Source organism: Leiobunum rupestre, chromosome 3 (genome assembly GCF_980474605.1).
Source record: "Leiobunum rupestre chromosome 3, qqLeiRupe1.1.hap1, whole genome shotgun sequence".
Lineage (NCBI taxonomy): Eukaryota > Metazoa > Arthropoda > Arachnida > Opiliones > Sclerosomatidae > Leiobunum > Leiobunum rupestre.
The window spans coordinates 46,846,445-46,873,666 of record NC_143386.1 but is presented as its reverse complement, the minus strand read 5'-3'; the positions used below and the strand labels follow the sequence as shown (position 1 = coordinate 46,873,666).

Here is a 27,222-nt window from a genome sequence, read left to right as displayed (position 1 = left end):
ATACGCCTTAGCTCAATTAGCAGAGAATGAGAAGTACAATATGTCACAATTGTTCAATTTAAGAAAAATTGATTTTTTAAACGATGTAATCATCCGCGATTTCCCGCCAAACCATTTTAGCGCGAAAATTCGTGAAAAGTGACGCCTTTCCAAAGCTGACTAGAAGCGTACTTCCCCCTATTTTCTTCTGATGTAATTCTTTTTTTTTCTTGGTGTTTTTGCTATACGCGCAAATTATCTCGGCGATACAATTTCTGTCGGCCTTAATTAGTTTTCCAACGCGACTTCAACGTTGCAAATGTATTCTCTCCAGTCGCTAGCTGGCACGACCAAAATTTTAAGGGCTTTAAGGAATTTTCAATTATTTAATTTAATTTGGAATTCCTCTCGGGGTGTGCGGCTTAAAAACATTCGGGCAAAGTGACAGTGTTTGTTACGATTGGATTTATTTACACATAGCTTAATAGTTGATTTTATAAAATGTCTTTCCGCTTGCCCAACTTGTTGAAATGTTGCCCTGGAGAATAGTTTAGCCAATGCCTAAGCATGAGTTCATAAACTCTTTAGTGGGAGAGAAAACGGATCCACAGCTGAAGCGGGGAGGCAACATTTCCACAAGATGGCCAAGGTTATTTTATAAAAAGAACTATTTACAAATTTGGGGCCACGAGAAGATGGCGGCCATTGAAAGGGAGATGACACTAGCCTTCCATTCCAGCGATGATGACGTCACGAGAATACACATATCTTTAGCGGTCAGCCCAAGACGTTCAATTTATTCGGGTGGGGAAAGGAATAAGTATTTACAGATTCAGTACAAAAATATACTCAAATTCTATTTTAAAGGTTCACATTTAGTTTTTTTATTGATTTAAATTGATTTATTTTAAGGTTTTATATCTCTTAACACAATGATTCCAGTGCAGTGGTAAAAATGAAATTTAAATTAATCCATTAAATGTAATTATTATTATTAATGAAAAATAAAATTTGAGTTAATTTGCTTAGAATTAAAATTGCTAGAGAAAACTACATTGAAGTATAATAAATGATTGGTTTAAAAACCAATTCGATTTAAATCAGGCAATGATGACCGAATTGTTTGAAAATTTCGGACAGAATTTTAGGTAGCTTCTACCCTTTCATCACGTAACTCAAACATACTCGTCACGTAACTCAAACATACTCGTCACGCAACTCAAACATACTCGTCACGCAACTCAAACATACTCGTCACGCAACTCAAACATACTCGTCACGCAACTCAAACATACTCGTCACGCAACTCAAACATACTCGTCACGCAACTCAAACATACTCGTCACGCAACTCAAACATACTCGTCACGCAACTCAAACATACTCGTCACGCAACTCAAACATACTCGTCACGCAACTCAAACATACTCGTCACGCAACTCAAACATACTCGTCACGCAACTCAAACATACTCGTCACGCAACTCAAACATACTCGTCACGCAACTCAAACATACTCGTCACGCAACTCAAACATACTCGTCACGCAACTCAAACATACTCGTCACGCAACTCAAACATACTCGTCACGCAACTCAAACATACTCGTCACGCAACTCAAACATACTCGTCACGCAACTCAAACATACTCGTCACGCAACTCAAACATACTCGTCACGCAACTCAAACATACTCGTCACGCAACTCAAACATACTCGTCACGCAACTCAAACATACTCGTCACGCAACTCAAACATACTCGTCACGCAACTCAAACATACTCGTCACGCAACTCAAACATACTCGTCACGCAACTCAAACATACTCGTCACGCAACTCAAACATACTCGTCACGCAACTCAAACATACTCGTCACGCAACTCAAACATACTCGTCACGCAACTCAAACATACTCGTCACGCAACTCAAACATACTCGTCACGCAACTCAAACATACTCGTCACGCAACTCAAACATACTCGTCACGCAACTCAAACATACTCGTCACGCAACTCAAACATACTCGTCACGCAACTCAAACATACTCGTCACGCAACTCAAACATACTCGTCACGCAACTCAAACATACTCGTCACGCAACTCAAACATACTCGTCACGCAACTCAAACATACTCGTCACGCAACTCAAACATACTCGTCACGCAACTCAAACATACTCGTCACGCAACTCAAACATACTCGTCACGCAACTCAAACATACTCGTCACGCAACTCAAACATACTCGTCACGCAACTCAAACATACTCGTCACGCAACTCAAACATACTCGTCACGCAACTCAAACATACTCGTCACGCAACTCAAACATACTCGTCACGCAACTCAAACATACTCGTCACGCAACTCAAACATACTCGTCACGCAACTCAAACATACTCGTCACGCAACTCAAACATACTCGTCACGCAACTCAAACATACTCGTCACGCAACTCAAACATACTCGTCACGCAACTCAAACATACTCGTCACGTAACTCAAACATACTCGTCACGCAACTCAAACATACTCGTCACGCAACTCATACATACTCGTCACGCAACTCAAACATACTCGTCACGCAACTCAAACATACTCGTCACGCAACTCAAACATACTCGTCACGCAACTCAAACATACTCGTCACGCAACTCAAACATACTCGTCACGCAACTCAAACATACTCGTCACGCAACTCAAACATACTCGTCACGTAACTCAAACATACTCGTCACGTAACTCAAACATACTCGTCACGTAACTCAAACATAGTCGTCACGTAACTCAAAACGCGTGATATTGTAGCTCCACCCACGAAATTCAAAGTATTATGTGGAATTTTAAGCGATGTAAAAACTATAAACAAAAGTTTAAAACTCGGGAAAACATGGAAAATATAATATTTTTTTCGAATTTTAGAAATTCCGCGTAAAAAGAAACGCGTTGATTTTAAATAATTTTTAAAATTTATTTGTTTCAGACTGCTGCTGGTGCCATCTGGTGAAAATAGCGTTACCCATGTAAAAGATTCTTTTATTGTTGTCGAATGTTTATCAGTCTGGTAAAGGGATTAAAATAAAAGTTTATACCAAAAGTCGACAAGTAGGTTGATCCTACTACTTCCGCGTATACTTTTCAACTTTTCTCCCCACTTATTAAAGGGGTTTTCACCCAAGTTGTTTGGTTTAACCTTTCCACAATAGTAATAGTGAGTGTAAGGAGTTGTTGGCTCGCGTGGCATGAAGGGCTTGCCACCACCCTCCTACGCAGTATAAAGGCAATAAAAGTCACTCGATTAACCCTAAATACGCAATTACTGCAGATGATTTAGTGTTGTATTATTTTCTAAATTAAACGTACGCTAAAAGCACGAGCGAAATTACAAAAATATGCGAAACGAAAATAAAACTGAATTTGCGAAACCACATTTCCTCAGCAGAGACCCGCGAAACAAGATCATAAAAATAAATTATATTTTATAATATAATTTTATTCTTAGAGTTCCCGCAACGAGAATTAAAAATAATTCAGACAAACAATGAGAAATTTGCATCGCAAATATATAAAGATTCTCAAACCGGAATATTAACAATACCACGATAAATATTCGAAATAATATGATATTGGTAATCCTTGTACCAAAAACAGCGTCAAATATTTTAATACCGAATCCGTATCTTCGCCAAAAATGCAGAAAAGGCGTACAGAAATAGGTCAGGACACGAACGCTCTCACCTGACACCAAACCGTCGCGAATAGTCCGCGTTTCGATTAGTGAACGAAGTAAGGAAGACTATACCTTCGACAAACCTTTAATAACACTACCGGGTTAAGCTATAGACGGGACTAAAATCCGATACAAAATCGTTCAACGTGTATGGTAGCGGGTTAGGTTGAACGACGGGGAGTTACGGGCCTCCTACAATTTATCTGCCCCGCAAAGCCTAACGAGCGGGACCTTTAGCTTGAGCCGTCACTAACATTCTGAAGCTTAGAATCATTTTTTTGGCCGCCATCTAACGGACGTTAAAAAATAAAAAATAAAAATATTCCAAACCCGAGATTCTGCTCTGCCTAAAAAAATGCTTAAAAAATATATATATATATATTTGGCGTCAGCTGGTACAGCCTCGCTCGACAAGGGGCGACCTCAGATGTGACAAGGCGTCAAATCAGGGCCCCTCCTCCTTCCCCACCGTCTCCCCCCCCCTTCGCTGTCACAACCCGAGACACCGTGACCTTTCAACTCGGAAGGATGGTACCTTGTAGTTTTACAAGCGAAAAGTTTGTTGGGTATAGAAAAAACATTCGACGGACAGCCCATGTTTTGAAAGGAAGCGAATTAAAATTTGGCAGGATTTAAAGGTGACAATAATGCGATGTTTGTTCTAGGCGCTGTTATTTGGTTAATTGGCTAAGGGATTATTAATTTTGATACGATGTATATCAAATACTTTGAATCATGATATTTGATTTTCCATATGCCGAATTTAAAACACGCTTTTCAAAATAACATATTTAAAACATGTTTTCAAAATAACATATTTAAAACACGCTTTTAAAAATTTAGAATTTAAAACACGCTTTTAAAAATTTAGAATTTAAAACACCCTTTCAAAATTATCGAATTTAAAACACTCTTTCAAAATTATCGAATTTAAAACACGCTTTTAAAATTATCGAATTTAAAACACGCTTTTAAAATTATCGAATTTAAAACACGCTTTTAAAATTATCGAATTTAAAACCACTTTTAAAATTATCGAATTTAAAATACGCTTTTAAAATTATCGAATTTAAAATACGCTTTTAAAATTATCGAATTTAAAATACGCTTTTAAAATTATCGAATTTAAAATACGCTTTTAAAATTATCGAATTTAAAATACGCTTTTAAAATTATCGAATTTAAAATACGCTTTTAAAATTATCGAATTTAAAACCCGCTTTTAAAATTATCGAATTTAAAACACGCTTTTAAAATTATCAAATTTAAAACACGCTTTTAAAATTATCGAATTTAAAACACGCTTTTAAAATAATCGAATTTAAAACACGCTTTTAAAATTATCGAATTTAAAACACGCTTTTAAAATTATCGAATTTAAAACACGCTTTTAAAATTATCGAATTTAAAACACGCTTTTAAAATTATCGAATTTAAAACACGCTTTTAAAATTATCGAATTTAAAACACGCTTTTAAAATATCGAATTTAAAACACGCTTTTAAAATTATCGAATTTAAAACACGCTTTTAAAATTATCGAATTTAAAACACGCTTTTAAAATTATCGAATTTAAAACACGCTTTTAAAATTATCAAATTTAAAACACGCTTTTAAAATTATCGAATTTAAAACACGCTTTTAAAATTATCGAATTTAAAACACGCTTTTAAAATTATCGAATTTAAAACACACTTTTAAAATATCGAATTTAAAACACGCTTTTCGAATTTAAAACACGCTTTTCGAATTTAAAACACGCTTTTAAAATACGCTTTTAAAATTATCGAATTTAAAACACGATTTTCAAAAAGAACCAAATTACGAAATAAAAACACGATTTTCCAAAAGAACCAAATTACGAAATAAAAACACGATTTCCAAAAATAACCAAGTTACAACATACTCGATATACTTCGATCGGGGGCTGGTAAACCCAAATGAGAGGCCAATACCTACAAGACCTATTTTTTAGTTTTTCAGAAGATAAACTCGTGTAAAAAAATGTTGACAGAGACACACTCGTGTAAAAACGCGCTCTTTGATAAAAGTAAATTGTTCTTTTCTCGGGTGTCGCTCCAGACTCATCAATTCAAGAAGATACACGGATATTCGCTTAGTGGACATCCCAGGAAGCTCAAGAGCGGGGTTGGCTCATTTTTAGGGAGCACCTACACTCGTTGCGAGCGTTAACCGACAGTGCGTGTAAGGCCGTGTTAGAAATAAAATAACATGCGCCCTTTTGATCGAGTTACGTGTTAAAGTAAACCTCGACTATATCAACAAGATTCGCGGTGCAGATGTCATTTATAAAACAACATACGTAAACCTTTTACGCGCTATGGGATTTCTACAGATACCCGAGCACAGTTTGGGGGAGGGAGGGGGGTGGATTGTAGTTTTCCCCCCAGTAAATGGTGATAAATCTACCAGAAACAAACTCGTCATCGTACCCGGCTTTGGCTAACACTAATGTCGACCAGCTTGGCTTCTTTGAAAGGTGCGGTTTTACATCAAGGAGAACTTGTTTTTCTCGATTCTTTTGGCCATTCTACGCCGATTAAACTGGTCTTCAATAGAACCAGGTTTTTTTAATGTATAAACAGGTGTATTATTATTTTCGTGAGGTTTACAATGTAGGTTAAAAGGCGGTTAGGGCATTTACCGCTTGACCTATAATTTACAAAGACGATATAATTATCTAATCAAACAATGAAGGTTTTTTCAAATAGTCCTTGTAAATAGGTTATTGAATTTTTAGCTCTTTAATGTGAAAATAAATAAAGATTTTATTTACTTTCACAGAAAGATGGTCAAATTATAAATTAGTTTTGGATAGTTTATTAAAAACTAGCATATTGATAACAAATTTAATTACAATTTTATAAATAACGATTTTTAGTAGTAATTTCTTGTGTCGGTTTGAGCCAAATAAGACTCCCTGGAATAAGAAACACTCTGTATAAGTAATGGTAATGACTTAGCTTGCAAAAGGATCGATATCATTGCTTCCTATCTTATGTGTACAGCGTGTTTCTGTTACGTAAAATTCAGGCTAAAAATTCAGGGTTTCCGCCGTTTTTTTAGATAAAAATTGAAAATTTTCCAGGTTTTCCCTGACCATTTTCGAAGAATTCTTAACCTGTACTTTAGTAAAGGTTCTCTATTTGCTACCGAAATTAAATTCACTACCTTTTTCCTGATTTTTAGACTAATTTTAGAAATCCCTGACATTTCCCTGATTATTAAGACTAATTTTGGAAACTCCCTGATATTTCCCTGATTATTAAGACTAATTTTGGAAATCCCTTGACATTTCCCTGATTATTAAGACTAATTTTGGAAATCCCCTGACATTTCCCTGATTATTAAGACTAATTTTGGAAACTCCCTGACATTTCCCTGATTATTAAGACTAATTTTGGAAATCCCTTGACATTTCCCTGATTATTAAGACTAATTTTGGAAACTCCCTGACATTTCCCTGATTATTAAGACTAATTTTGGAAATCCCTTGACATTTCCCTGATTATTAAGACTAATTTTGGAAATCCCCTGACATTTTCCTGATTATTAAGACTAATTTTGGAAACTCCCTGACATTTTCCTGATTATTAAGACTAATTTTGGAAATTCCCTGACATTTTCCTGATTATTAAAGGGGAACGGCCAAGCTTTTCCAAATATGGCCTTATTTCCGTATCAAAAGATTAACAAGACGTTCAATATACTAACACGTACCTTTTTTTGTCTTGAAAAAATAGCTTTTGGCCCAAAAAGTTGAAACGAAAAATAACGCCAGGTGTTTGGGTTTGAATTTTCGCCGCCATCTTAGGGGCTGCCGCCAGCGCCCCTAACCCCGTATGAGCGATTTGCGAACTATCCTAACTTTTAAAATCACGCAATTTAGTCTTAGGTTTCTTATAACTGGAACGCGTCGCGCGTGCAAAACAAATTTTTGCGTCTTCAGCAACGCGCGCTTTTATGTTGTTTTTCTGTCTCACCGACTTCTCACCAGGTGTCGCGGCGGACGCGCACTTTTCGATTTCCCGAAATATCTTTATTTTATTAAAAATTAACCACTCAATATTTTATGATGTGATTTTCGCCATAAATTTTAGTTTTTAATGGGCTATAGGGCTATCTAACTGGTTAAAGCTTGACCATTCCCCTTTAAGACTAATTTTGCGAATTCCCTGACATTTTCCTGATTATTAAGACTAATTTTGGAAACTGCCTGACATTTCCCTGATTATTAAGACTAATTTTGGAAATCCCTTGACATTTCCCTGATTATTAAGACTAATTTTGGAAATCCCCTGACATTTCCCTGATTATTAAGACTAATTTTGGAAACTCCCTGACATTTCCCTGATTATTAAGACTAATTTTGGAAATCCCTTGACATTTCCCTGATTATTAAGACTAATTTTGGAAACTCCCTGACATTTCCCTGATTATTAAGACTAATTTTGGAAATCCCTTGACATTTCCCTGATTATTAAGACTAATTTTGGAAATCCCCTGACATTTTCCTGATTATTAAGACTAATTTTGGAAACTCCCTGACATTTTCCTGATTATTAAGACTAATTTTGGAAATTCCCTGACATTTTCCTGATTATTAAAGGGGAACGGCCAAGCTTTTCCAAATATGGCCTTATTTCCGTATCAAAAGATTAACAAGACGTTCAATATACTAACACGTACCTTTTTTTGTCTTGAAAAAATAGCTTTTGGCCCAAAAAGTTGAAACGAAAAATAACGCCAGGTGTTTGGGTTTGAATTTTCGCCGCCATCTTAGGGGCTGCCGCCAGCGCCCCTAACCCCGTATGAGCGATTTGCGAACTATCCTAACTTTTAAAATCACGCAATTTAGTCTTAGGTTTCTTATAACTGGAACGCGTCGCGCGTGCAAAACAAATTTTTGCGTCTTCAGCAACGCGCGCTTTTATGTTGTTTTTCTGTCTCACCGACTTCTCACCAGGTGTCGCGGCGGACGCGCACTTTTCGATTTCCCGAAATATCTTTATTTTATTAAAAATTAACCACTCAATATTTTATGATGTGATTTTCGCCATAAATTTTAGTTTTTAATGGGCTATAGGGCTATCTAACTGGTTAAAGCTTGACCATTCCCCTTTAAGACTAATTTTGCGAATTCCCTGACATTTTCCTGATTATTAAGACTAATTTTGGAAACTGCCTGACATTTCCCTGATTATTAAGACTAATTTTGGAAATCCCTTGACATTTCCCTGATTATTAAGACTAATTTTGGAAATCCCCTGACATTTCCCTGATTATTAAGACTAATTTTGGAAACTCCCTGACATTTCCCTGATTATTAAGACTAATTTTGGAAATCCCTTGACATTTCCCTGATTATTAAGACTAATTTTGGAAACTCCCTGACATTTCCCTGATTATTAAGACTAATTTTGGAAATCCCTTGACATTTCCCTGATTATTAAGACTAATTTTGGAAATCCCCTGACATTTTCCTGATTATTAAGACTAATTTTGGAAACTCCCTGACATTTTCCTGATTATTAAGACTAATTTTGGAAATTCCCTGACATTTTCCTGATTATTAAAGGGGAACGGCCAAGCTTTTCCAAATATGGCCTTATTTCCGTATCAAAAGATTAACAAGACGTTCAATATACTAACACGTACCTTTTTTTGTCTTGAAAAAATAGCTTTTGGCCCAAAAAGTTGAAACGAAAAATAACGCCAGGTGTTTGGGTTTGAATTTTCGCCGCCATCTTAGGGGCTGCCGCCAGCGCCCCTAACCCCGTATGAGCGATTTGCGAACTATCCTAACTTTTAAAATCACGCAATTTAGTCTTAGGTTTCTTATAACTGGAACGCGTCGCGCGTGCAAAACAAATTTTTGCGTCTTCAGCAACGCGCGCTTTTATGTTGTTTTTCTGTCTCACCGACTTCTCACCAGGTGTCGCGGCGGACGCGCGCTTTTCGATTTCCCGAAATATCTTTATTTTATTAAAAATTAACCACTCAATATTTTATGATGTGATTTTCGCCATAAATTTTAGTTTTTAATGGGCTATAGGGCTATCTAACTGGTTAAAGCTTGACCATTCCCCTTTAAGACTAATTTTGCGAATTCCCTGACATTTTCCTGATTATTAAGACTAATTTTTGAAATTACCTGACATTTCCCTGATTATTAAGACTAATTATTGATCAATATTCAAATTCGCTGCCATTTCCAGGAATTCCGGGTCATAAACGTTTCGCTCTTTTTACTCCTTCTGAAAAGGAGGGTCAAGAGAGTAAATTGGATTTTGTCGTCTGCTAGACAGAATTTATCTGCTGAAAAGGCCACAGGTAGCCATTTTGGAAAAAAGTTTTTACTCCGATTCGAACTATTCGCCACCACAGATTCGGAGTAAAATGACGTCATAGCCTTACTCTTCTTACCCTACTCCGAAATCCCGGAACAAGCGAACAGGAACCACCTAATTGCAATATGTCCATAAAACATTTCTTCAAATATTATGTGGACAATTCACTCATGGCACTAATATTGTAATATGTAAATAACATAAATACGGTAATAGTTAGTGTAGGGAGCTGTTGGCTCGCGTGGTATGAAGGGCTTGCCACCACCCTCCTACGCATTGTAACCCGGCCACCTGAATTAATGGCTTTAAAAGTCGCTTGATGACTTAGGCCTAAGGTGGTGCCTTGGGTATTAGCCTAGCTGATTATTATTATTATTATTTTATTATTATACTTTATGTACTATTTAGACGGGAATCCATACCTCTACTTGGAATGCTTATCGCGACAGATTTTCGTCTCGATGTGGCCGACGGTTATTTTGACGTCACTATGTTAACTTAACAAACAACAACGTGGGAGGGGAGTGCGCGCAAAGGGCATTTTTGGTCTCGTAGGCGGGGCCAAAGCCGTCAGAGTTATCTTACCATACCCGATAAGCATTCCAAGTAGAGGTATGGATTCCTGATTTAGACAATACCCCCAAAAACCCAACAAACTGACTGTAGTATCTTATTTGTTTGTTAATTATATATTTATATATATATAAATAATGTTTGTTGCGGTTAGTTTTGAGGATAAACCAACGAATCCCTTTAAAACCAGTGAGATATTTTGGACTCAATTTGACCCAAAAAAGAACAACCCACCAAATTTGTACTAATCCTACAAAACCACCCTGTATAACAAATCTAATCGTCTAAAAGTACAGTAGTCTAAGAATTCCATAAAAAATACGCCGATACATTTATAATTAATTTATAAAAACGCCACTTTCCTTAAATAAGACATAATTCAAACGTTATAGTAAGAGAAAAAATAGCCCCTGAAGAAATGAAGTTTTCGTGGATACGCGAGTGTCTTGATAAGTGGCGTCTAAATTTTCCCTTTCCTTCATTGTTCAAAATAGATTTAAGGTTCCACGCGTGATATCGAGACCGCCGACCTCTCGCGAACGACCTGTCAGAACGACTCGTATATTTTCAAGTTTAAGAAATAGAGAGGGAAGAAAAGCTTTAATTTAAAAATAAAATCGAAATCTAGGTTTCCCAATAGCCGCGGGCTTTTTCTCACGCAACAAGTTTGAAAGACATTAGGCGAAATTTGAATGCGACGCGGTTCCAAGCGGGAAAAAAGTGAACGTGTCTATAGGGCGATTGGCCGACTGGCACTAGCCTCATTTCAGTTCCAGACGCTCAACACGTCGGGGTAAAGTACCGCAACTACTCGTTTTCGGTTTAAGGCCAAGTTCGCGAATCTCCAATTACTTCAGACGCAACAGACGCTTCAAATATGCGCGGAAAACGAGCTTTGGTCACGGGTGCCAGTCGGGGTAAGTCTCCCACATTTTCATTATTTTTCGTCGTTAATATTGGATAAAGTAGACTTGGATATTCATATTTTTGGAGAAGGGGCGCTATTATTGGAGAATGTAAACTTGTACATTTATATTTTGGAGATTGGGCGCTAATATTGGATTAAGTAGAATTTAATATTTATAGTTTTGAGATTGGGCGCTAATATTGGATAAAGTAAACTTGAATGTTTATATTTTGAAGATTGGGTGCTAATATTGGATAAAGTACCCCTGTAGCATTAGGGTGTCGGTCAAGAGTCGGGTATGGGTCTAAAAGTCGTTTTCAGGTCGACGACCGTATGCCGACTCAAATTGTTCAATTTTTTTATCCCAAAAATTACAAATTTCCATTTTGAGACTTTATAAAGTCGGCAAGTCGACTTTAATGTACAGTCGATATGCCGACTTGATAAGGACCACACGTATTTTTTTCATATTTTTAAAATAATTGTATTTTATTGTATAATTATAATTATACTTGAAGTTCATTTTTACTAATTATGATTAATTAATTTTTAGAAATTAATTTGCATAAGAAGTTACTTCCCTGTAGCAAATTAGAGTCGGGCCGACGTCGGCAAAAGGTACTAAACGCTAAAGTCGGCCGACCTTTGGATTGAGGGTCGAAATGTCGTAGGGGTAAAATGGTCGGCCGACTGCAAAACGTCGACTCTTTACCGCCAATTAATAGAACTAAGAACCGACTCCGAAACGACGTCGGGCCGACTTTATATTAATGCTTATTTCCGACCCAAAACTGATCTCATTATTAGATTTTCGAATACAAATAAGTTTGAAGAAAAAATAAAAGTGAATAAAAAATTCATCATCATCAAATAGTCAGAAAATAATTAAAATATCCCCTTTTCCTAAATAAATATGGTCGGTTTCATAAAGTTAATGTCGAATCCAATAATTAAATGTAAGGTCTATTTTAAGTTGGATAATGGTCGGCATACCGACCATAAATAGTCCAAAAAAAATTACGGTTTTAGTGTCGAAATAATACTGCTAGAATTAAAATTACGATTCCAGTTGCCATGGTTACGCGGGGCCTAATCTGATAAGACTGTACGAAATTCATCTTTATAACTAGGCGGTAGCGCCATCTATATTTTGTAAAGTTATATGGCTAAAAATAAATAATTATTAGCTAACTCACCGTAACTTGAGTTAAAAAGAATCGTGTTGACAGAATAAAATTATTTTTAAACAACTTCAAAGGTTTGTTTGTTACGAGAAATCATAGATTTCAATTTCGCATCAGATTCGCGAAAAAATTCAATTGCAATAGTTGCCACCAATAAAGACAGATGCCCCCACGGTTGAACGATAAAGTTGATAAAGTCTCCTTTTGGAACGAAATTGGTCCCGCGCCAGACAGATTTAGTTGTACCTCTATTTATTCCCAACTCAATGCTATAAACCGACTTATCGACCGTACCCCGACCCTAAACCAAAGACTATATATAAATAGATTGGCGTGTTCAATGGCTCAACTTGCATACGATAGCAGACGCTGGTCAAAATTTTCCTCGCGCTTCAGAGTGCTACTAGTGGTGCCTCTAACGGCTGGTCAAAGGCTTCTCCCGTGTTTCGATAGTGTTAACAGGTTTTTTGTATGGAGACGCCTGTCTAGTAAGCGAAGCGTATATAGTCTTTGCTCTAAACCGACTTCATGTGTTACAGGGGTTTGCGATTTACGATATTATTTCAAAATATTAATTCCTGATTTTTATTTATATTGATTAATTATACTCTAAATAGATTAAAAAATTTAAAATGTATTAATAAATAGGCCTATTGATACGATCACAAACGCTTCATAGTTTAAAAAATTCAAAAGCACGCGCCAGTTAATACTTTCGCAGCGCCATCTCCGGACTAGCAGCATTATAGAATTTTATTGGCGAACTCGCTTGAGATGGGAGGTGTAATTGTTGACTTGTGCGCTTAATTTTCTATTCAAAATTAATGGAAAATCATTGGAATCTTGAGAAATACATTAAATCTAAACTAAAAAAGTAAGTTTTTCAATAATATATCAATATAAATAATATCTATATCAATTAATTATAGCTTTGTGAACAATGTTTTGCATGAGCTGTTAGGCCTTGGCAATTACAAGGTCATGTGTTTTATAAATAAAATATAATTAGACTACAACATCAAAAGATAATGATATTTGTTAAAAGTATTTGAATTGTAATTGTTTTTACGTATTAAAATCTAGAAGCTTAATTAAAATGTTTCTTTTCTATATCACTACTTTATTAATTCTATGTACTTCGCCAAAAGATTTTCAGACTTGTATATTGTTTGGATTAGTTCTATTAATATAAATAGCTCATTTTTATTGAAAATTATTATCGATTCAATCTCAGCTAAATTACTGTTAAGGCATGAAATTGGTATTAAGTGGGAGTTCCGAAGTGCGATTTAATTTGACGTCGGCACAACGTCGTTTCCGAGTCGGAAATATGCCTATTTGAAGTCGGCTCATAGTCATTTCTGAGTCGGCCCATAGTCATTTCTGAGTCGGCCCATAGTCCTCTCTGAGTCAGCCCATAGTCCTTTCTGAGTCGGCCCATAGTCCTTTCTGAGTCGGCCCATAGTCCTTTCTGAGTCGGCCCATAGTCCTTTCTGAGTCGGCCCATAGTCCTTTCTGAGTCGGCCCATAGTCCTTTCTGAGTCGGTCCATAGTCATTTCTGAGTCGGTCCATAGTCATTTCTGAGTCGGCCCATAGTCCTTTCTGAGTCGGCCCATAGTCCTTTCTGAGTCGGCCCATAGTCCTTTCTGAGTCGGTCCATAGTCATTTCTGAGTCGGCCCATAGTCCTTTCTGAGTCGGTCCATAGTCCTTTCTGAGTAGGACATACATCGGAAGTGAGTCGAATTTTCTTGTCGATCGACGGTCGGCCGACTACTTTTCTACTAGGACATTTCGACCTTTCAGAGTGGGGTGGCCCGACAGTAGGCCGACCTTTCTGTTTTAAGACACTAGCCGACGTCGGCCCGACTCTAAAATGCTACAGGGGTAGACTTGGATATTCGTATTTTTGGAGATGGGGCGCTAATATTGGATAAAGTAGACTTCGATATCTATATTTTGGAGATTGGGCGCTAATATTGGATAAAGTAGATTTGGATATTCGTATTTTTGGAGATGGATAAAGTATACTTGGATATTCGTATTTTCGGAGATGGATAAAGTATACTTGGATATTCTTATTTTGGATAAAGCAAGGTACACGACGATGGGATTGTGACCCAAGAAATTCTGGTACACTTGAAAAAGGATATACTTTATACGAATTTATATGATTTCAAGCAACTACGATTTCGTTCAAATACTATTCACTCTAGGTACTACTGGGTTGCCACAGATTTTCCCATACAAATTGCTTGACTTTCCAGGTTTTCCCGGACTTATCTTGTGTCAAATTTTTGTTTTTAAACCTGTATTTAAATAGTAAATGTTTTCAACCCAAAATTAATGTCCCGGATATTTCCTCGATTCTTAGACAAATTTTTAAAACTCCCTGATTTTTAGACCCATATTGAAATTCCCCGACTTTTCCAGGAATCTCAGGTTTTCCAGATACCATGGCAACCCTGTACCATTTAATTTAATCTACCTTGATTACCTACAATGGAAAGGGATTTTTTTAAATTGAAATTCGAAATTGTTTCAATCAAAAGAGAAATCAAATTCTTGCATCTGATAAAACTACGATCAAGTATCCAAACTAATTGTTTTAATTTATACCACCGACATCAAAATTCCAAATGTGAAGAAAAACGGAAAATTTACTTCAAAAGGGCTTTTCAGTTCACGTACCAACGTTTTTACAATCAAAACTAAATTTCCAACGTAGAGAAAAAATATTCGTCTAGCGAGTAAAATATCTTTGGAGAATTTCAGTTGATAAGTTAGTAAGATTTATTGTCTATTGAGTTTCAATTGTCAGAAGTATTTTAAGCACTGTAGAGGTGAGTGTACCCTCTACGTTAATATTAGTGTTCATACAAAAAATAACGAGAATACGGGAAAACTTTGTAGCTTACCGTTTCCAATAATTAGTGCCCGAAGATTTTTATATTTTTTTAAATATTTATCATAGTAAATAGGCTAGATTATCGCCATATTCCACTATCGATAACTTCTTTAATTATTTTTAATTGATTGATTTTTTTTTTAAATTAAATCGTTTTTTTTATTTTTAAGTAAAATCGATTTATTTATTTAAGTAAAATCGATTTATTTATTTAAGTAAAATCGATTTATTTATTTAAGTAAAATCGATTTATTTATTTAAGTAAAATCGATTTATTTATTTAAGTAAAACCGATTTATTTATTAAAGTAAAATCTATTTATGTATTTAAGTAAAATCGATTTATTTATTTAAATAAAATCGATTTATGTATTTAAGTAAACTCGATTTACGTATTTAAGTAAAATCGATTTATTTATATAAGTAAAATCAATTTATTTATTTAAGTAAAATCATTTTATTTATTTAAATAAAATCGACTTATTTAAGTAAAATTGATTTATTTATATAAGTAAAATCAATTTATTTATTTAAATAAAATCGATTTATCTATTTAAGTAAAATCGATTTATTTATTTAAGTAAAATCGATTTATTTATTTAAGTAAAATCGATTTATTTATTTAAGTAAAATCGATTTATTTATTTAAGTAAAACCGATTTATTTATTAAAGTAAAATCTATTTATGTATTTAAGTAAAATCGATTTATTTATTTAAATAAAATCGATTTATGTATTTAAGTAAACTCGATTTACGTATTTAAGTAAAATCGATTTATTTATATAAGTAAAATCAATTTATTTATTTAAGTAAAATCATTTTATTTATTTAAATAAAATCGACTTATTTAAGTAAAATTGATTTATTTATATAAGTAAAATCAATTTACTTATTTAAATAAAATCGATTTATCTATTTAAGTAAAATCGGTTTATTTCATTTAAATCAATTTTATTTTAATTGATTTTTAAACATTTCATGAAAAATGTATTAATTATGTCCGTGCATTGGTAACGATAACTAAAATTATATTAAACGTAGCCTTTTAATTACATTATATTGTAATTTAATTTTATATGAATTGGCAATGTTTCAGATAGTAAATACAATTATTAAATAGCTGATTTAAATAAAAATGCTTTAAATCAGACCACATTTAAATATTATCGTGTCGGAATAAAACATGTCTACCTACAAGAAGAACATTATCAAACTGTATTTATAATTTGCATTCAATATTTTCTAAACAGGAATCGGTCTGGCAATAACGGAGGCCTTGATAAATAAAGGCGTGAACGTTGTGGGGCTTGGAAAAACTCCCGAGAACTTGGCCAAATTAAAAGCAAAGGTACAATACGACCCGGTCAACCGGTTTCTTATTATTACGCAAACCGACTAAATATTATTTTAAAAGAATTTGCCGATCACTGATTCTAGGAATTGATATTTTGTTTTCGCGCGAGTGTAGTTCCCTCAAGTGGAAACCGTGTGCGTGGATTTGAGCGACTGGAACGCCACCCGGGAGGCGGTGTCCAAACTAGGACATTTCGACTATCTAGTGAACAATGCCGGCATCGGGAAAAGGGTGCCTTTCTTCGATATGGACCCTGATTTCATCGAGAAGTAATTACCCTTAAATCAATCAGGGCTACCACTAAAATTTGGAAAATAGTTAGAGGAGAAATAGGGTAAAATAGGAACCATTCTTAAATAAAATTAAATCTCTATTTGATCTCAATATTACCAAAGGTTGACTGAGTTATTAGTTATGGGGTACCAAAAACTAACTTGTGTAGGAAGTTCAGTGCTCCCAGCCAATAGTGGCCCTTTAAAGAGTAGTCTTTATACTCCCTTTAAAGAGTTATCTTTAGAAGACTAAAGACTAAGGTACTTTCTAGAACAAATATCTATTTTTAGGGTTGTTTAGGACCATAAACCAAAATAGGGTCTTTCGGGTATTCTAGGGACTTGGTGGGAGCCCTGTTATTGGAAATAATATGTTAAAACTAACAATTTCGTTTTAATCGTAGCACTTTAGCCGTCAATTTGAAAGCGGCTATAAACGTATCACAGGTAAGTGTTCCTTCATTTATTATCGTGGTGCACAACAACAGAGAGGATAAAATAAATAAAAATACAATTAAGAAATGACTGAAGTATAATATAAAGTACTCAGATTCCCACTCTATTTCACCATAAGTATATAATATACTTCACATAAGTGTGCCAGTTCCCTATTTATCATTTATCCCGTGTTAAATTTCGGCTCGGAACTATTTCTAGAATGACCAGACATTTTTTGGTGAACTTTAGACTAAGTCATTTCGCCTAATAAGTGATCTGTGCTTCAGGTGAACTGATAAATTATTATTTTTAAATTTCGTATTTTTCTCGCCAGTGGAGTTTATCGATTTGGCTATGACGTCCAATCTACGTCACTCCACACATGGCTTTCGACTTTCAGTAAATAATAGAGAGGTTAAGCCACCCCTTGTGAACGCGAACGAGGGAATTTGTAGTCGTAGCTTATTTGTGTACAATTTAATCTTCTAGAAGTTCCCTCTACACGTTTTGATGAGGGTGGCTTACGAGGGGGAAATAACTTGACTAACCTGGTGTACACTCGTTAGGTAATCCCTCGGGTAATCCCAGGATAAAATAGTAATCCCACGTAATTTGTGTAATCTCAAGTAATATCCGTAATTATTAAATAATCTCAAGTAATATCCGTAATTCGAAAATAATCTCAAGTAATATCCGTAATTCCGCTGCCTTTTGGTGGAACCAATTCTCCCTTGAACAATGAAATGTGGCATGTATTCCCAATATTTTGAAGGAAATTGAAATATAGGGGGTTTAATAGGTACGTGACAATAAAATCTCACGTAATATCAGTAATCTCGCGTATTCTCTAGAAATCTTCAGTTATCTCGCGTATTCTCTAGTAATCTTCAGTAATCTCGCGTATTCTCTAGTAATCTTCAGTAATCTCGCGTATTCTCTAGTAATCTTCAGTTATCTCGCGTATTCTCTAGTAATCTTCAGTAATCTCAAGTATTCTCTAGTAATCTTCAGTTATCTCGCGTATTCTCTAGAAATCTTCGGTAATCTCACGTATTCTCTAGTAATCTTCAATAATCTCGCGTATTCTCTAGTAATCTTCAGCAATCTCGCGTATTCTAGTAATCTTCAGTAATCTCGCGTATTCTCTAGTAATCTTCGGCAATCTCGCGTATTCTCTAGTAATTTTCAGTAATCTCGCGTATTCTCTAGTAATCTTCAATAATCTCACGTATTCTCTAGTAATCTTCAGTAATCTCGCGTATTCTCTAGTAATCTTCAGCAATCTCGCGTATTCTAGTAATCTTCAGCAATCTCGCGTATTCTCTAGTAATCTTCAGCAATCTCGCGTATTCTCTAGTAATCTTCAGTAATCTCGCGTATTCTCTAGTAATCTCATAATAATCTCTAATAATATTATTTGGATTACTCGAAATAAGTTATCCGACCTAATATTTGGTAATCTGTAATTTTTTTAAGAAATGTCTTGAAATATGTAATCTGGTGTACACATTTTCAGCGAGTTATTTCCCCCTCGGAGGCTTACTTATATACTTATGACGTTATTAAGTCAATAGGAATGTTGTTCTTCGTGGAACACAAATTAACCAAAGCATACAATACATCTTTGTAACATCAACGTAATTTTAATCGCTTTTACGACTAACTGACACACTTATGTACCATAATTATACTCTTATATTTATTTGTCAAAGATGGGGAAAAGTAGGCTAATTACGCTTCTAAAGGCAATACCAATATCTGGAAAAAAATGGTCTTCTAAATTCCTAATCTAAGAAAAATTACTTTTACGGAAAATAAAACATCATAAAAAAAGTAATAATATCAATTTTAAAGACAGCCTAAAAAAATTAACGGTAAAAAATATCCTATCAAGACCAGGAAAGTGATTAAAGTTTAAAAACCTTTTTAAAAAAGGGTTTCTATGAAATTGAGAAAGTATTTTCCTCGTAGCGACGTGTTTAAAAATAAAACTGATAGTCTAATCTTCGCGCCTCAGGTAGTAGCCAAAGGAATGTGTGACCGCGGCACGGGTGGCGCCATTATCAACGTCTCGAGCGTGGCCGGCCAGAAAGCCTACAAGAAATTCGCCGCCTACTGCGCTTCCAAGGCTGGACTTAACCAGCTCACCAAAGTGATGGCCTACGAACTCGGACCTTACAAGATCCGGGTCAACGGAGTCAGTCCCGGCATCACGGACACAGACATGGCCAGCAAATTATTAAACCAGAAACATCTGATTCAAAAACTTAAGGATAGCATACCTCTTGGACGATATTCTGGTATTTTATTTCAAATTATATTAACTTACATCATAAGTAACATTAATAATATTAAGTATGACAGTTTCTCAGGGTTCGTACAAAATTTCCGGAATTAAATTCCCTGACATTTCCAGGTTTTCCCTGACCAAATAGCCAAATTTCCCTGACCATTTTTGTAGAATAAATGAATGGTTTGAGATAAAAATCTTGAAAAATATTTATTTGCCCGATTTTTTTGGGGTCATTTTAAAATTCTCTTACTTTTTGGGACCATTTTCAAATTCCTTGAGTTTTCCCTCACCTTTTGAAAACATTTTAAAATGCCCTTACTTTTTGGGATCATTTTCAAATTCCTCGACTTGTCCCTGACATTTTGGAATAATTTTCAAATTCCCTGACCTTTTCCAGGTAGTGTACGAACCCTGCTTCTGTTGTTTTAATGGCAATTTTTTTAAGAAAATTTTCCGACACTGCAGAAAATAGTTAGTTTACAATATCAATTTTGGTAATTGAAGACGTGTTCATATTTTACACTCTCGGCCAACTCCGACTGAGATTCGCAACAGAGAATATTAGTATTATTAAAGTATTGATCTATATTTAGGGACTACGTCGAGACAATTTTTAGCGTTGCTTCCAATTTATCGATTTCCGAAATAAATTATCGTACGCTTGAAAACTGGTAGTTTATTTGATTTCGTGTAAAATACTGACGTTAAACTTGAGAAATCAATTTTCTTTATATCACATGGATTTTGAGGTATTGAAAACTATGTTTAAAAGTCGCAGTTTTTCAGCCAATTTAAAAATTATCGTACGTGCAAGCTGAATTATTGAAAAATACGTACTATATAGGACGCCATTAAAAATATCGGAAGTCCCAAAAGTTAGCTCGAAATTATCGACGTGTGCGATAATTATCGTGCGTCTGGCAAAGCTGAGTATACCCCTTCCCCCCAAAAAATAAAATCAGCTAACTAAGTGAAAATTCGACCATGAATACGAAGTGCATTCTTATTTAATCCGATTAAATGTATTAGATTGTGTTAATCGCGATAAATTTATAATCCGATTTAACCACTATTTAACCTTTTAATCTCGATTTAATTACAAGTTAGTCAGTTTTATCACGATCAAATCTTTTATTCGCAATTTAATCGATTTAATCACAATCTAATTTTTGTAATATATTTATTTTTAACCGTGATTTAAACAGGTTAATCGAGATTTAATCAGGTTAATCGAGATTTAATCAGGTTAATCGAGATTTAATGAGGCTAATCGAGATTTAATCATGTTAATCGAGATTTAATCAGGCTAATCGAGATTTAATAAGGCTAATCGAGATTTAACCATGTTAATCGAGATTTAATCATATTAATCGAGATTTAATCAGGTTAATCGAGATTTAATCAGGCTTAATTGATCAAGGGTGCAAACTTAATTATGGAAGTGAACTGCTCCTCGCAATAAAATATAGTTATTCTTCATAAATACATTATATATAAACATATAAATTTTATAAATATATAAATTTATAAATATATTTTGCCTTCGTAATATTGAGACACTAGGGGGCTCTGTGCTTAACTAAACCTTAATTGTGCAATATCAATTGTCATACTTATCTAGTATTGTTACTTATGCTACCAAGTTTATGTTAAACGTTGTTTCGTTCTATTTCCAGAACCCGAAGACGTGGCTAATGTGGTGTTGTTTTTACTAAGCGAGGATGCATTTATGATTAACGGCTCCATACTTCCCGTCGACGGAGGCCTACTGAGTTATTGAGCTCTATTTCCTACACGCTATTTCACACTCTGTTTTTACATATTTTAAAAACTTGTTTATATTTTAATAAATTTAAAGTTTATATTGTATTAAAATACGAAAATGTATAATTTTTATCTTTACCGAATAAATTAAAACGAAAAATTAATAATATGTTTATTAATTATCTTCATCCCAGTGAAAAAAAGATAAAGAAGACAATCGAAAAAATAAAGAAATTAGACCCCAAAAATGGGAAACTTGACCGAAAATTCCGGGAAAAGGTAAATTAGACCGAAAGTTCGAAAAAAGGAAATGAAACCGAAAATTCACGAAATATAGAGAAATTCAAGGTGGGGATGATTTTGAAGCGAAGCTATAAAAAATTCGGAAAATCTGACAAATTTGATTAAATTTAAAAAAATAAAATTAGTAAGGTGGTCGAATTTGGTTGAGTAGCACCCCTGCAATTTTTTTTGGTAGTTTATTTAAGTTTTCGGTAACTAAATGGAAAAAAATAAACCATATTCGAGATAAATTATGGGTATATAGTTCGATTTTGAGAAAAAGTGGCAAATAGATGGCGCGCCCGACACTGTGTATCCCCTTCAGATACTTATGGGCGTTCCCCCAATGCATAGAAGTACTGAGGTGCAGCCTAATTTAAAGGAGACAGCGGGAAATTTAAATTTTACAAGCTAACTGGGATCGCTTAAATTTCTGTTTCGTTTTTACACGTGTGAATTTTAAGGAAATTTATTTTTTTAATATTTATAATTAGCGAACCTTAAATTTCAGTTTCTCAGATATTTATATGAACTGAAATACAAATTTTGTACTAGAAGTAATAACACTGACCGTAGTTTTGACAAAAATTAAATTGTTAATTAATTTATAACAAAGCGAAAATTAACTAATTTAGAGATCATAAAGAACCGAGATCGATCGACACGAAAAATTGGTAGTGTTCCCTTTCCGTAGGTACTCCAGTGTAATGAGGTAAAGCCCACAAAATATCTGTAGGGGCTACGTCACTAGCGCCATCCGTGGTAGAAAAATATTTCGCCAAATAAAAAATCTAAGTGATCGAACCATCTCTCTACAATCCTGCTTATGTAAGTAAATAACTAAAAACTAGGAAATTGTTGGTCCGAAAAGGGGATTTTTAACGCCGTGAAAGGGAAATATCATGTTCGCGATCTGGCATCACTGCTTCATCCCGTTCCCATACTATGGGAAAATCCAAGGTTCGTAAAGAAAAGCACTGTATGTGGAAAATAACGCGGAGTATAGAGACTGTGGCGCCATCTAGCACAACGCGACGGAACTAATCAATGGAAAAGGAAGCGCGGGAGCGCCTAACGTAAAAGCAACGAAAACGGGACTTACCCTGAAGTGAGGATCGGTGAATATCGACCGCAGCTCCTCCACGTCGCTGGCGTAATCTGGTGAGCAATTTTGTAAACATTCTAACACCTGATTTAGAAAATTATTATAATCTTAGTAAATTATAAGGAAAATTAATAAAATAATTTTAAAAGCAAAGACTTACTTCTTTTGCTCTATCCAAGGCATCAGAGGGTGGGCACTTGATGGGGCAGTAGGACCTTGTATTGATACGATCATAAAGCTACACAGCCAAAGAGAAATAAGAGAAAATATATTAGATCGCCAAAGTCATTAAAATACCTATCAGCGCGAAACGGAGAAACGGAATATAAATACGTTAGCTTATCCGCCAATAATTATTCATAAGGGTTTAATTATTGCCCATATCACGACCGTAATCATATTCCCTCTAATATTGGAACATTAACAACTTTATAAAGATAAATTATCATAGACAATTATTAGTTTAACGACACTTTACAAAATTATAACATTGTTTACGTAACCCGACTTCGTATTTCGAGAAACCTTCCAAGCTACTAGACACAATTAGCCTAAAGAAACTAATGGATGTAAACAGGACCATTTCGGGGTATTTTTGCTTAACTTTGACACTGCTTGGACAAATTATACCCGAAATTGAGGGGAATGCGACCTCAGAATTTTTGCGTTAACCTAAATATTATACGGCCGAGCCAAGAAATTATAACGAAACATTATCCGCAACGGAGCCACGTGTAATTTAACTCCTAAATGCGTAAATGCGTATAGCGACTCCTGGTGGGAATTATTGTCACTAGAGAGGTATTTTGTAACGGGGCGTTAAAGGTAAAGCGGGAAAACAAACGCTAGCCCCCTCTGTCGGTACAAACGTCAACTGACAATGGCAATTATGGCCATTCTCTCGGAGACAGCGGATTTTAATACGAAATCAATACGCCTAAGTGTTACCAAGTTACAGTGACTTTAACGACACTAGGGAGGGTGTCCTTCCCATATTTATCCTGGGAGCTGGCTATTTAGGCGGGAGACGCTTTGGGACACGCTCCGCAGTTTTCCGAGCCATTAGATTATGGACTCCTTAAATGGCTCATTAAGAGAAAAAAGATTAAGCCTCTATCCTCATTAAAACAACGAGCATTTTGAGTTATGGCGGATGGGTCAACGACAATAATTTGTTAGTTGGTCGACGATGAATTAAATCTATTTTTGAAATGGTTGAAACTTACAAGGGATACTCTATTTCGCATTTTAGCCTCAGATTTAAAATAAGTTAAGGGTAATTGGCGTTACGATAATAACAAGTTGCTGTGGTTCTTGTTTAGAGATATAAAGGACATAACTAATTTTTATTTCGTTTTTAAAATATCACAATGGTTATATTCAAATTGTTTTTTTTGCTAAAGTTAAGGGTAATTGGCGTTACGATAATAACAAGTTGCTGTGGTTCTTGTTTAGGGATATAAAGGACATAACTAATTTTTGTTTCGTTTTTAAAATATCACAACCGTTATAATGTGGGGTGGCGGAGTGGTTAGCACTTACGCCTCGCAGCAAGAGGAACCGGGTTTAATCCCAGCTTATGGCACTGGGTGAAAACTCGGAACTTCTCCTTCTGCGTTGAGTTTGCAAGTTCTCTCCCCACTGGTTTAAGGCGTTTTCCCTCGAGCTCTTCGGTTTCCCCTTCCATAAAAACTTGTTGAGGTTAACGGTAATAGTTTGTGTAGGGAGCTGTTGGCTCGCGTGGCATGAAGGACTTGCCACCACCCTCCTACGTATTGTAACCCGGCCACCTGTATTAATGGCTTTAAAAGTCGCTTGATGACTTAGGCCTAAGGTGGTGCCTTGGGTATTAGCCTAGCTGATTATTATTATATTCAAATTGTTTTTAAAGTGCTTAATGATTTTTAATTGGAAAGAAGCAAAAAAACAATATTTAATTTAATTTATTGTATTTATATGTTATTTAATCTATCCGTCTACATTTTTTCTATTTACCGTCATATTTTTTCGAATAGAAAATACGTAGCCTGGCAAAACGCCAAAAACATTTTAGTTATTAAATTTAGTTAGTTGTCAAGGGCCTCTATAAAGCGGTTTAAGCCCCCCTTGTATCGCGTAAAAAGGTTCCCCTGACCTGTTGCAATGCAGGTTATTATAATTTTAAATTTCCAGCTGGCTGTAAACTTTTCATCTTACGTACATTGTACATCACCACGAAAAGCCCATAACGCGAAACCCAAAATATGAACTTAAGCGCGACAAATCAATACGTCGGCGCAACAAATACCAAATCGATAAAACAAGGTCATCACAATTTTAGATTATTTTTCCTTTACAGCAAAACCCCGCCACAAAGAAATTTCTGTAATATCAACCCACGCGACTAAAATGGGCCAGTTAGGTTGACATTTCGATTGTGTCACCTACGCGAAGGGAAAGGGCGATAAGCGGGGGTTCAGGGTGTCAGGGAAACAATGAAGGGAGACACCCCGATGGAGATGAGAATTAAGCAAACGATAAGGAAGACAAAACCACTAAAAAGTAGACAAAAAAGAAGCCACTGGTCTCTTCGAACACGGCGCAACGTACCAAAGAAAGACAGATGACAGACAGCCTAATTCTTTGCATGGTATAATTACTCATCGCGGCGCTAGATGGCGCGAGAAACCTGCCTCCACCGGCCTTTTCCTCCCTTCGCAGCCAGAGATGAAGAGCATTTTGAAAAAGAGAGAATAGGGAGCTATACATCAATCATCGGAAGCTGAGGAGCAGATGGGAGCGGGGGGACGGGAAGAGGCTCGGAATGACGTGTAGACCGGAGGAGAAGACCATAGAAAGGAGACTTGCGGGAGGGTGAAAGCGAAAGAAAGGACGTATTTCGAACTCACGACATAGTCGACGAGAGAGTGTGTAAAGGTAAAGCCGACTTTGAGGGGAGTTTTTCAAAACGATGCTAAGTAGGACCCCTTTTAGACCGATGAATGGAAATCATTTGCAATAGCGGCTCGCTAACGACGGCGTACCAGCCTCCACTAAGCCGCCATTGCTTCCCGCCAAGAAGACTTTCCGTGACACGAGCGCCGTCGTCACCTAATTCATTCCCCCTTTTGATGCCCTCCCCCCGGGCCAATGCGCACGCGCGGACTTTTGACTATCTCCGTTGTCTTTGGACGATGCTAGCACATCCAACAAAATATGTTGTTTCACAGTAGGCGAAATTATAAACTAAGGCGCTGAGATCGAAAAGAAGTTTATCTTTAACGTGATTAATATCCATCCAGGAGGTACAAACGAAACGCGTAACTTCGAAAGATCTGGGAAGTTTTCAATGGACGCGATTTTCCCGCCAAATCGCGGAAGCATACACCACGTTGCGGGTCAATCTTTCCACGTTTATCACTCCACCTAACGACGTAAAATGTTAATATTACACTACCTAGATATATTTACATATTTATGAACGATATTTTCACCATGAAATAGTTTTAAAAAATCTATATGTGACGTATTTTGCTCCGCAATATTTTTTCTTCTAAAAAGTATTTCGAAAAATAATATTATCAGTATAAAAAGATAAAAATTCACTGCACCTAAGAAAGTAGAATTTGTTTTATTATAATAATATTATAGTATAATAATAATATAATATAATAAGACTATTATAATATAATAATAATATAATATAATAAGAATTATATAGTATAATAATAATATAATATAATAAGAATATAATAATACTATTATAGTATAATAATACAACATAATATAATAAGAATATTATATAATAATAATATTATAGTATAATAATATAATAATATTATAGTATAATAATACAACATAATATAATAAGAATATTATATAATAATAATAATAATATTATTATAGTATAATAATATAATAATATTATAGTATAATAATACAACATAATATAATATAATATAATAATAATTATATATTATAATAATAATATATAATATAATATAATATAATATAACATAATATAATAATATAATATAATAAGAATATTATAATATAATAATAATATTATAGTATAATAATACAACATAAT

General features: G+C 35.0%; 2 protein-coding genes across 6 annotated transcripts in view; one reads left to right on the top strand and one right to left on the bottom strand.

The window, feature by feature from the left end:
* Positions 1–27,222, bottom strand: part of CASK (peripheral plasma membrane protein CASK) — a 326,722-nt gene that overhangs the window by 34,850 nt on the left and 264,650 nt on the right. For all 5 annotated transcript variants that reach the window (XM_090168459.1, XM_090168456.1, XM_090168455.1 and 2 more), the window contains 2 exons: positions 23,314–23,391; positions 23,151–23,237 (listed from right to left, as the gene is read on the bottom strand). In XM_090168459.1, the coding sequence (XP_090024585.1) occupies positions 23,151–23,237; positions 23,314–23,391 (165 nt within the window). The remainder of the gene's footprint in view (positions 1–23,150; positions 23,238–23,313; positions 23,392–27,222) is intronic.
* Positions 11,097–21,923, top strand: LOC149951998 (L-xylulose reductase-like). The gene is made up of 6 exons (XM_090168460.1): positions 11,097–11,564; positions 16,896–16,993; positions 17,114–17,268; positions 17,676–17,718; positions 19,727–20,009; positions 21,679–21,923. Exons 1-6 carry the CDS (start codon positions 11,525–11,527, stop codon positions 21,780–21,782), a joined length of 723 nt encoding a protein of 240 aa, XP_090024586.1. The 5' UTR covers positions 11,097–11,524; the 3' UTR covers positions 21,783–21,923.

Bases quoted from the DNA above. Each gene is read 5' to 3' on its own strand.
- LOC149951998 (XM_090168460.1), top strand. From the start codon at position 11,525: ATGCGCGGAAAACGAGCTTTGGTCACGGGTGCCAGTCGGG. The intron at 11,565-16,895 runs GTAAGTCTCCCA...TTTTCTAAACAG, and splicing joins GGTCACGGGTGCCAGTCGGG to GAATCGGTCTGGCAATAACG. The intron at 16,994-17,113 runs GTACAATACGAC...GCGCGAGTGTAG, and splicing joins TGGCCAAATTAAAAGCAAAG to TTCCCTCAAGTGGAAACCGT.